Source organism: Chrysemys picta, chromosome 1 (genome assembly GCF_011386835.1).
Source record: "Chrysemys picta bellii isolate R12L10 chromosome 1, ASM1138683v2, whole genome shotgun sequence".
Classification (NCBI taxonomy): Eukaryota; Metazoa; Chordata; order Testudines; family Emydidae; genus Chrysemys; species Chrysemys picta.
In genome coordinates, this window is record NC_088791.1 from 136,685,235 (window position 1) to 136,697,286 (window position 12,052).

Sequence of the window (12,052 nt, forward strand, 5' to 3'; positions counted from 1 at the left end):
CTAGTGCCTACATTGGGGCTTGAGCTGGTTTCACTGCATCACACAGGGCATGAAATTTTTTTCCACAGCCCTGAGTGAGGTAGTTAAGTCAACCTAACTTCAGGTTAGTGTAGATCAGGCCTTTGTCATTTTACCCCTCCCACGCCTTGGTTCTCCGTTTGGTGAAATGGAGAGAATGATTCTTATTTACCACACATATATTCTGAGGTGCAATTCATCCATATTTGCAAAGTGCTTTGAGATCTTTGGTGAGAAAGGCAAAGCATGTAACTCTGATAAACTCTTAATGGCTTACCCACAAAAATCACCAAGGCACTAGTTATAATTAGCCCATTATTATTGTTTGGTATTTATAGCACTCATCAAGGGTGAAGATTCAGTTCCATTCCCATCCCAATGGTGAGTCATGGCAGGGGTGAGGGCATGGGGATGGGGGAGGAGGGAAGCAGAGGATTTCAGTTTTCCTGGGTTTTCACCTATCTGATACCTTTATGGCCCAGCATTCAATTTGCGTAGGGAAATGAAAACACAAATTGCAGTTCTCTTGAAAGTTGCCAAGCAACTGATTCTACATTCCACTTCTAGAGCCCACACTTTACAGTCTAGCTACAAGGCCTCTGCGTCTGCAGACATCCACATGGAGACAATGATGGTACAGAGCAAGCAGGATAATTCCTGTAATGCTGCAGGGCTAGTGTTGAGCCAGAGAAGAGAAACCAGAGAGACTGAAAGCACAGAACCTCCCCCCCATACCACCACAGTGCATGTCTGAACTGGGGAGCAGAGCACAGGGGGAGTGGGAAATCAGGGGAGCACATGTAATGCATCAGCACGTTCACCTTGAACTGAATAATGGGCACTATTCCCAGTTCTTTGTAGTATATTCAAAACTATAACTGTGATTTGTAAAAAGGGCTTCCTGGTCCTGCTTGCAGGCAAGGGGTTTCTGTAGGGAAGCAGCTGGACTTTCAGCAGCACCCTGCAGACAGTCGACAGTAAGGTGGGGTGGGTGAATGATGCCTGTTTTGGGGAACAGCCTGCTTTGTCTGTTTTTTGGGTTGTGTGTGTTAAAAGTCTGGATTTTAAGAATTAAAGTACTGTGACTTTCCAACCTTCCTGAAAGATGTTATGTTCTTGATGATTTTTTTTATGTCCCATGAACATAACATTCTTGTACTGAGCTACGTGAATCAAGAGATTACGCGGTTTGGTTTTTATAATATAAGTTTCTAGCCCTCATGGTTGCAGAGAAAAATCTGGAAAACAGGAAGTGAATTCAACCTAAAGGCTCAGAAGCCAGCAAAGAAAAAGCACCCAAACATTTACTGTTTTTTAAATTCTCATGATATTTAAACTCTTGGGGTTGGCAAGACTCAATGCTTTTTCCTCATCTCTGTAGGTGAAGTTGTCCCTATAAAACACTTTTCATCCTTCAGGATGAAAGAAAGTAAAGTTATGACATCACTGAACTGACACCCCATTAAAATAAATCCAGTTTATTTTTCCATTCAAATGTAAAACACGAGTTTATAAAAACATTAGAAACAAAAAAAAGTGATAAAACAGACGCAGCGTAACAAAACACAAGTTAAATTGCATTGCAAGTAAGAAGTCTTTTTTTAAAAACAAATGGGAAAAATAATATACCCAGCAATCCATGATAGTAAACATTTATCTGCTTTGCATTAAAAATGTAAGTAGGACAAAGTCCTTGTGCAGATGTTAAGATAGCATTGAGATAAAAATCATACATTAACAACAAAAACTACTACATCAACTACCAACAATACCTGCTATTCAAACTAAACAAATCTTTAACATGTCATTCATTTTTCACTATTGATGCTGTTTGTTTACTTTTTTGCATTTGGCTTGGGACAGCGGAATTAGTCCGTTTCACTTCCTTTTTTGAGTCAGTTTTACAAGCTGCAAGTTGTGCATGACCTTAAGTTCCACAGCACTGCAGGGGACAATTTAGTTTTTTAAAACCTGTTTTTATTGAAATTTAAAAGACATTTATGAAAACAATTGTATTTATATCAAGTTGGGGTTTGGCTTTTTAATTCCCACCTCTCACTTTCTCCCTGCCTTTCATACTTAAACATTGAGTCCAGGAGAAGCTGACAGTGTCCCACTTTAAACAAACAAAAAAAAATAGATAAGTAATCTAATTAGCCTGTGGCAATGTCTCCCCAAGGAAAGTGAGGGAAGCCCCATTAACAGAGTCACTTAAAACTAGAATTGGAGAAGAACAGTAGGGAAGCAATCCTGCACTGGCCCTGGGAGAATGGGATAGATAGGATCTAATAGACTTATCCACCATCTCTAATTTCTAGGTTAAGTGATATAAGCATCAGGTTTGAAATAACTAGAATATTTTTGCCTGGCTGCCACCCTCCACCCCAGAGTGGCCTCATTCCAGGGGTGCTGTGTTTGTAATTTGTGAAGTGCTATGGGATCCTTCATGTACAGATACAAGAGCTATTATTACTACTATAAGAGAATCAGATGGATACCTGAGGACATCAGTTGCTCTCACAGCGCTGATGACTTGCGATGCCACAGCCAGGGTCATGTGTGCTGGGAGCCTGCCGGCAGAGTAGAGCAGGGGAGATGTGGAGGGAGAGCAGTTAGAATGAAAGGGACTGACACGCATAAAGAAGTTAGCCACTTTGTAAACACTAGAGGTAATTTTCTTGGATTAGGATATCAACCTAACCCACCACATTTGATTACTTTGTACTTTCTCCATCTTTCTCCCTCTTCCGTCCCTCCCCTTTTCCTTCCTCTACTCCTCTTTCTCAATCTCCTTTCTCTCTTTTCCTTAATTAGACAATGAATTGAAATTAAAATCTGAATTCCATTCACCCCTGTGGTGGTCCAGATGCTTAGCTGGTGCAAATGGTGATGTCAATGAAGCTATACTGATTTGCACCAGCTGAGGATTGGGCAGTCTCTTGTCACTGTTTGGTAGATATTCAGGTCCTAATTAAAAAGGGATTGCAGTTATTTACGGATCATAGTAAATCTGAGATTTTGTTAAGATTATAAATGATCAATCCTAGGCCCTGGTCAGGGCTGGAGAGAGTCCCCTGTTGAAGGATGTATTAGATGTTTAAATGTTAGGGAAGTTGGCTGGTGGAGGGAGGGAAAACAGAAAGGGGGGAAATTTCATGTTGCATAATCAGGAACATTTTTTAACAGTGAGGGGTCTGCTGAAGGGTGGAAGAATCTTATCCAGAGAAAACCCCATGCTTGGTTTTGTTTATTTATTTTTTTTTACAGTGCAAATATTTGTAATTAATTTCAAACAAGGACTGGACTAAGCCCTGGAAAGGATCTACAGAGGGGATACTGCTGTATTGGGGACACTAGGGTAGGGAAAGGACTCACTGGTGTAGACTCTGTCATCTCCAATTCCAACATTCACACACTTCCTTGCATGAACATGGCTTTCCATACACATACAGAGCCTATTCCTGGAGCCAGCCAGGGTCAATATGAGGAAAGTCAACTTCAGAGCCATGCAGCACACCTCTTGAGTAAGACACAGACAGGTGCCTCTTAAAGAAGAGAAGGAGAGAGAGACCCCAACCATTGTGCAAGGTGCCAAGCCCCTCCACTGGAGTCAATGGGAGCTGGGGGACTCCACACATCTCAGGAGTCAGGATCAGGGCCCTAAAGAACTGAGAGGCTGGATAACAGAAACGGAAGAAAGAGTGGGAGAGGGAAAGAAAAAGGATAGGCCTAAGAGTTATAGTTGCTTTGCGTCCCTTGAGGGTGCCATGCTGGCTGGTACTGCTGGCACCCAGCAGTGCCCGGGAAGGACGTTGCATTGACAGAGGCATTCTGGAAGTGGTAGCCATCTTCTGTCTCCACGCTGGCATAATCCATGTTCGCCGGGAAGCCATGATAAAAGTTCATCTTTTGCTGGCTGAAGAAGCCCATTGCCTGCTGGGCGCTGCAGGCTCCCCCGGCTTTCCCAAAGAACCCCTCCTCCTCGATAGCCACGAAGGGATACAGGCTCTGGCTATTCCCATAGGTCTGGCTGCTACCATAGCTCTGATGCACATTGGTCACAGTCTGGATGTTCCTGCTGGCACTAACTGGACAACCCTGGTGATAACTGGGGTTCAAATCCAGGTAACCTGCCTGATGAAATCCATTGAGAGAGAGAGAAGGCGGTTCAATACAGGTACAAGCAAACAGTACCCAGGCTCCAATAGCACAAACCAGGAGATTATAAACTATTTGGGGCAGGAACTGCCTTTTCTTTATATATATCTCCAGTGCACAATGGGGCCCTAGGATCTAGGTACTACCACAATACAAGTAACAATATCCTAGAGGTGAAAGACTCCCTACCCCATCCCCTGCTCCTCCTGGGTTGACTGGATTGCAACTGGTATCCATATGCCATTCTCTAATCCAACCAGTCCCTCGACCTGAGATCCTAGAAGTGGGTTGTAGCCCACGAAAGCTTATGCTCTAATAAATTTGTTAGTCTCTAAGGTGCCACAAGTACTCCTGTTCTTTTTGAGGATACAGACTAACACGGCTGCTACCCTGAAACCTATCATAGAAGTGGAAAGTTCTGTTCCCCTTCCCCCAGATCCATTCAATCCTCAATGTCGGCTTAAATTACATAATACAATAAACAGAGAATGAATGAATGCTGTACTGGAAACATTGAGCAAGGGCTGGTTACTAAACCCATGAGCATCCCATATTAACTGGATAGCAAACATGTACATTAGATAGATATTATAGGTTCCCTTGGTAACTGCCCATAATGAAACCTCTTACTTGGGATAGGCATGTCCCTTTTTCCATCCACTGAGTTTCCTTCTGGCATCGTTTAAACTTCATCCGTTGGTTTTGAAACCATGTTTTTACCTAGAGATGATAGGGGTAGGAGATAGGGCATAAAAATCCCTTTTTAGACAGAGCTCACAAAATATTTTTTAGACAATACATAAAGGGATTGCTTCACCCAGCATTGAAATGCAGCCACCTCTGGGCTGGAACATGGCAGGCCATAGCAATTATATACAACAATTTAGGAAGTGAAGAGCACCACTATATCCAGCTGAAAATGGGAGAATTTAGGGAGGTAAAATATAATTACAGTCACTGGGACAGACACCCCTACTGCAAATTACCACAGGTTCTTTCATGATCACAAAATAGTCAGAACCTCCATTTTTGTATGAAAGATGGATCAGTCCTAAATTAGAGTCACCCACACCACTTTCTGCAGCACAGCACCCAGCAGGATGACACTATAACACTAGTGTCAGTATTGAGAGTAGACCTAAGTCGCCCATACTTTCTCTGCAGCACAGCACAGCACCCCCTGCCTTCATGCTGGGGCAATGGGGTCAGCAGTGGCTCCAAGAGCCTAGTGAATGCTACTTATAGAACAAGAAGGAACTGACTCTTCATTGCCTGCCCCTCGTTTAGTCTTGAACACCTGTGCAAAGTGGATGGATAATCCTAGGTAAGCAAGCAGAGAATTCTGACACGGGTAGCATTTCACAGCCTCCTTGCACAGATGTAAATTACAACAGAAGAGAGGAGACAGTGGGGAATCTGACCTTGCCTTGGAGATCCTCCCATTGAAAAACTGACCATGTTTGTAAGACCACCTCAAATCAGGGCTGCAGCCCAGCCACTAGAATGCCAACACTCTACAGAACCAGATCTCAGTGTTCACCTGCTTGTAGGTGAGCCCCAGGGCTGAGCCCAGCTCCCGGATCTGCTGGGGGCTGAGGTATTTCTGGCTCTGGAATCGCTGGTGCAGGGTTTGCAGCTGCTCCTGGGAGAAGGCCGTGCGGCTCTTGGCCTTCTTCACCCCTCCCCCGCTTTCCACCCCACCCACCCGGATCGCAGGGTGTGGGGATGGGGGCTCCGTGTTGGGGCTGGTGGCTGAGTCCGGGGTGTACCGCATGCGTGTTCCCGAGCTGGAGGAAGCTGGAGAGAGCTCTAGGGAAGAAGAAAGGAAAGTGGCACGTTAAGGATGCCTGCAGTGTGACAGGACAAGTCAATCCCTAAGGGATACCGATTTGCTTTTGGACGGTGCCTGATCTCAGTGCTCTGGAAACATGCCTATTGCATTTAACGGCAAGGGTCACGCGACTTAGTGGGGTGTCTCAACCTAGCTGTGAGCCCACACCGCACAAACAGCAGCGGACGGGGAGCGAATGAACCAGGAAAGCTGAAGCGCTCTCTGGCGACGCCTGGGGGGTTCCCGGCACTGCGGGCTGTAGGGTTAAACAAGCCACCACGGCGCCAGCTGCTAAAATTCATATTAGAAATAAATACTGGGGATGGAGCCAGAGCAAGGCAGGGGAAAAACGTGCCCTAAGTAACACTACGGATCAGCCAGGAAAGCAAGATGCACCGTACAGAGCAATTCCCCATTGGCCCCGGGTGGTAAATTGTCTCCTGAGGGCTGGGAACACCATGAATTCGCTCCTGTCTCCCCGGTGTTGTCGTGGGATAGGCACGGGGGGGGAGGGAGCGGTGTGATCCGGGGCAGCCCCGGGAGTCTGCATGCGCCTTGGGAATCCACAAGAGCCAGACACCAGCAGCATGAGAGACTCGCCAGCACCTTCGCAGCCTGGCTCGGCGCCGGGAGCTCTGTACCACCCCCGCTAGAGACCCCACCAAGGGGCTACCTGTCCCCCACCCAGCCTTGGGAGCCGATCCTGTGCAGAGATCGCACCCCTCATACCCCCCTACGCGGGCCCTTTTGCCTCCTCCCAGGAAGGGAGCAAGGCCCGATTTGGTCTAGAAGTGGAGCCAGGACAATGGCTAGAGCCTTCCTCCCTTCCCGGGTCGGGGTCACCGCGGTGCCCTGGCGCCTTGCCCGCGTCCCGAGACCTCGACCCCTGCACCCACAGGGCTCTCCCGCCCGGCTAGTCACAGGCGGGGGCAGGGCGCCCCCGCTTCGCATGGCTGGGAGCTTGCAACGGGCACGCTGCGGCCTGTGGCGGACTGGAATTGGTCCAAGCAGGACCGTCCGGTGCCCGTGCTGCAAATGGCCGGGACCAGGCGAGAGGGGCCGGGGGCGAGGAGAAGCGGAATGGCCGGGGCTGGTTTCCCTTCCCGGGCCAGACATGCACCAGTCCCCATCGGAGAGCGGATCCCTCCCAAGACCCCGCAAACCCTCGCCCGGCTTCCCTGTGAACAGCCCCCCGCAACCCCACACAACGCGGATTTAAACATGTCTCGCTTCCCCCCACTGAAGGCAGCGGCAGCGTTGGCATTTAGCGTCCAGGAAGTAGGATCAGGCCCTTAGCAAGAGCCTCCCAACCACATGTCCAAACGGCCCTGGACATCGACCTCTTTCTAGTTCTGCTCTGGTTCTGTTCCGAGGGGCGTCCGCCCTCCCGCACCAACTTGCTGCCAGGCAGGACTGGTTATTGCACCTAGGAGTGGGTGCTTAAGCCCCCCATGAAATATCCTCTAAGCTAGTTTGGGTCGATCTTCCCCCAGATTAGACAGCGTTTAGGACTCTCTCTTACTCCCTAAAAAACAAGGTAGCAGCGTCTTTTGGGGAGAGGGGGAGGTCACTTGGCTATTGAGGAAAGCTATTGAGATGAGCTCTCCCACATCCGCCCCTTGTTGAGTCATTTCAGACAGCAAGATTGATAAAATAATAATAATAATAATAATCACTTTTCTTGGTGTTTACTTCAGTCATCCCAAAGTTGACCTACCTGGGTTATGGAGGGTCTTCTCCTCTGGCTCTGGGACCGGGACATCTGCTGCCTCTTTGTGGGGGACATTGTCCATCTCCCCTGGGCAATTCCAATAGTAGTCTCCATACCTTATTCCAGTTCCTACCCCGGCTGGGTAAGGCTGGTAGGGGGGCATTGCCAGGTGGGCACTCATGGATGTTTGTGTTTGGGGAATGTTACCCCAAAATAAAACCCTAATCTCAGAGAAGACAAGGTGGAGAGGGGCAGACTCTATCAGACAAACACACAAACAGATGCCTATAGAGTGGGGGTAGATTTATGCCCTTCCTAACTTTGTCTTGATTAGAGAGAATTTTCAAGGCCATTGTCATGTTAAAAGTAAGTTGATTGGAGGGGAGTGGCTATGGATTGGGAGGAGGAAGAGTACAGAAGGGCACGAAGGGGATGGGGGGGGGGGGGGAAGTGAACAAAATTAGAGCTCAATTTGGATAGTTTACAAACACCGTTTGCAAAACTTAATTGTAAAAATGGATACCCCAAAGTCTTTTCAGCCCTGCTGTGTCTGCGCTGTAATGTGTACAGTTGCTATGATTCAGAGATCTATGATCTATTGCATGGGCATGCTAGAGATACAGAGCTGTATGTATACATAACTAGGTATGATAATTATATCAACAGCAGATGAGTTACATGGATGGATAATTAAGACAGATAATGAGAGAGACAATTATTGATTCCCTTTCCTCTGATGTGTAATGTATTATTAAATAAAGGTGAGGCAGACAGGCCATTAAGTGGCCAGTACTCTGCAACAGACTTGCTCAGATTGGCAGAAAGGTGCCTAAAATTTGGCTATCCTTTATGCAGCGTGGAAATATTTTAATATTCAAGGAAGGGTAACTACATAATTTCCTTCTCATTTTAGCAATGGGTACTAGGTCTGGCATTATTTCCACTAATAAGTCAATGATAACCCTTCCCCCACCCTTGACTTCAGTGTCAGGATCAGGTCCTTTTTGAGTATACATTTTAGAAGGATAGGGAGGCACCCCCTGCTAGTGCATACAGCCCCCTCTTTTCCCAATGCAGAGTTAACTCAGACCCAGAGTTTCCCCCTGGGGCATGAGGAAAGCATGTTTGCCTGCACTGCAGATGTAAAAACAGGTATATAATTGCAAACAGTTAAGCACTCAGCCTCCTTGCAAATTAATGCAATAATATTTTAAGGTTTCAGAGTAGCAGCCGTGTTAGTCTGTATCCGCAAAAAGAAGAACAGGAGGACTTGTGGCACCTTAGAGACTAACAAATTTATTAGAGCATAAGCTTTCGTGGACTACAGCCCACTTCTTCGGATGCATCCGAAGAAGTGGGCTGTAGTCCACGAAAGCTTATGCTCTAATAAATTTGTTAGTCTCTAAGGTGCCACAAGTCCTCCTGTTGTTCTTTTTTTAATAATATTTTAGAGTTTTTTCCCCTCTCTGCCAGTTACCTAATATATGAATTGTGCGGATGTGAGTTCAAAGCAGAGCAGATTTGCTCATTTGATATACTTTTTGGTATTATCAAAATTCCCAGGATTGGATTTAGAGGGTGGCAATATGTGTAGATCCACCTTGCACTTCTTACTCCTTTTCATGCCTTTTAGTGGACCGTTTCCACTCATTTTTCAAACCTGTTCCCTAATTTTTGCTCTTAAAAAAAAAAAAACACCAAAATCTTGTTTATCATGTTCTCTCCTCCCTCCCCTTTTCTCCCCCCAACCCTAGTGCAAAAAAAAAAATTCCCTTAAAAATACATTTCCAAACACCTTCAAAGTGCAAACAAAATTGCATTAACGTATAAAAGCATTAAATAAAGCTTAATTTGGGGGCCTTAGCTTTGAAGGTTAAGAATACTTATTTTATTTTGGAGTGGAGAGAAGGCAAAGTTGCTATTACATTTTCCTTTAAAAAAAATAAAGAAATTAAAAATAAATACTGGGGAGATTATTCCTCTTCTGCAATCAGTGGATTCAAATATCTACAAATCTGATGGGGGAGGAGCATTGAGAAGTTTCTCTGCAGCACATTCACTGGGGGGGGAAGAAGGAAGCCTGCAGGATGGATCTGAAAAATATCTAGTTTGAAAAGCACACCTGAAGAACATGTGCAGGAAAAAAATAAAGTTGTTGCAGAACCCCAGGCTTGAGCTGCCTGATCCTGAATCACTGAAGTCAACAAACTTTGCCAAATTGTCTTTGATTTAAGTGGGGGCACGATGCCTTTGTTTGGTGGAATTTTTTCCATGCCCCTTCTCCCAGAGAAAGAGGCAATAGCTTCCCCCACACGCAGACCAGACACCCCCCTCCCGCCAATGAAATCAGTCAAAGGAAGGGGAATGAGGCACAGCAGGCACCAGACACCCCCCCCCCCAAAAGAATTCAAAGGTATCAGGAAGGGAATCCCTGGCACCAGACATAAATACATACACATAAACCTCCAGCGAAAATACCAGTGCAAACCTATTGTGGAGTTGAGCCAGCATAGATCTGCAGCCCATTCACTTGCAAACAAAGGCACCTGGGAAGTGTGTTCGAATCTCCTACCCCAACGGGCACTCGCTGAGGCTGCCTCCCAGAACTAGGTGCTAAGTGTATTAGATATGTCGCCATGGCTGGGAGAGAGTTCACAAGTCTTAAATGAGCTCCAGCAGGCTGGAGCCTTTGGTGTGCTGGCCGCAGCAACAGCCCACTTTGATGAACTCTTAATTAATTGGGATTTTGTTCCTAAATTAGATTGCTAAAGGAAAAACATGGGCAGTCGGGCAGTGAACTAGGAACCCAGGGAAAACCTAATCAGGCTAAAAGGATGCATGAAATAAAGAAACAGCACAAACCGTGACTGTCTCGTTCCCCTCCCCCATGCTGGGTCAGTAGGGTCAATTCCCCATCAGGCATTCTTCACATTCCTAATTTAAATAAATAAAACTATTAGTGGGGGTTGATCTTACTTTCTTTAATGACAGTGGCAAAACTCCTGTTGACTCCCACAACCCCAGCATAAGCACTGTGTATTGCAACATAGTCATGTAATCCTTAGTATATTTATTTTCACATATTTGCCATTGCCTTAAATAATAAATATTGCTATTGTGCTATATTATCATTTTAAAGTATAATAAAATGGTAGAGACAATTAATAATGCCAGCATTGCTTAAGTTACATCGCCACTCTGTGCCTCCGTTTCCCCAGCTGTCAAATGGGGATAATGGCCCAGATCCACAAAGGTATTGAAATCAATAGATCTGGGCCAATGATACTGACCTGCTTTGAGATTTACTGATGAAACGCCCTATGGTAGAGCTGGGTATTATTATTATAAGTGTATCACCTGAATCAAAAAATAAGGCCCTACAAAGAAGTATACACAGCCTTAACTTTATGTATATGGGTAGTGACATGAAATTATGATGTCAAATTGAAGCATGTGCCTTTTGGATTGGGACCTAAGAGTTTAATTAATAAACAAAGAAAAATATTATTTATTGTCATTGTTACTTTAATTGGCAAAACTGATCTATTATGTCAATAAAAATTAGACATATATGGGTCCATATTGTTCATTCACCTGCACATTTGGCTTTGTAAAGAGCACCACTCAAAATGTTAATTTTAATACTATAATAATATTAATACCGAGTTCCGCAAATTGCTTTTCATGAGCGGACCTCCAAGTGTGGCAGAGACAAAGGGGAAAGATATGTTTTCGAAAGAGATTTTAGAAAAGAGACAGAGGGCTAAATTCAGCCTGGGGGCAAACAGCTCTGATTGCCATTGTTTTCAGTGAGGGTAGTGCCTGCCTCTGCCAGGAGCAGAAACAGAGCCAGGTTTTGAGCAGTGGTAGAGCCAGGGGGTGATGGATCATTGGCATGCCACCTTCAGTTATACCCATTGGCTTCAAAAGACACCACACATGCACCTAAAAGCCAGAGGGTGTGGGGTCGCCTCTCAGGGAGATGGATTTAAAAATGTTATTAAGATGATGTTTAAAAAAAATAAACGGTACAGAGTTTAAGCGTAGAAGTTTCTGGTTATCAGGGAATAACGTACAGATTATCAAGGGGTGCAAAGTTTGGTTTAAGATTGGATAGCGTAAGGAATACATAATCTGCAATATCCCCGATTGGGGGTGAAAGATTAACAGGTCAAAGTACAGATATTGAGATATGAGGGCATGTTGTTCATATAATGGCTATGTTCAGGTGTGGAGTATAATGAGTGGATACAATGATGGATTGACCCTCATTTGGTGAGATTTAACGTTCTGTGAGTTTATGGTTCTAGTTCATATGGTCCAATGGAAAAAGT

General features: G+C 45.3%; 1 protein-coding gene across 5 annotated transcripts; it reads right to left on the bottom strand.

Moving 5' to 3' along the window:
- Window positions 1-3,259: 3,259 nt before the first annotated feature.
- On the bottom strand, window positions 3,260-10,382 carry LOC103306489 (homeobox protein NANOG-like). 5 transcript variants are annotated; one of them, XM_065571555.1, is made up of 5 exons: window positions 10,207-10,378; window positions 7,725-7,939; window positions 5,717-5,985; window positions 4,807-4,896; window positions 3,260-4,152 (listed from the first exon to the last, which is right to left on the bottom strand). In XM_065571555.1, exons 1-5 carry the CDS (start codon window positions 10,242-10,244, stop codon window positions 3,748-3,750), a joined length of 1,017 nt encoding a protein of 338 aa, XP_065427627.1. In that variant the 5' UTR covers window positions 10,245-10,378; the 3' UTR covers window positions 3,260-3,747. The 5 variants fall into 5 exon arrangements, with proteins under 5 accessions (XP_065427627.1, XP_065427621.1, XP_065427616.1 ...); XM_065571549.1 differs by having other exon boundaries at window positions 10,174-10,378; XM_065571544.1 differs by having other exon boundaries at window positions 10,265-10,375.
- Between the last annotated feature and the right edge of the window lie 1,670 nt (window positions 10,383-12,052).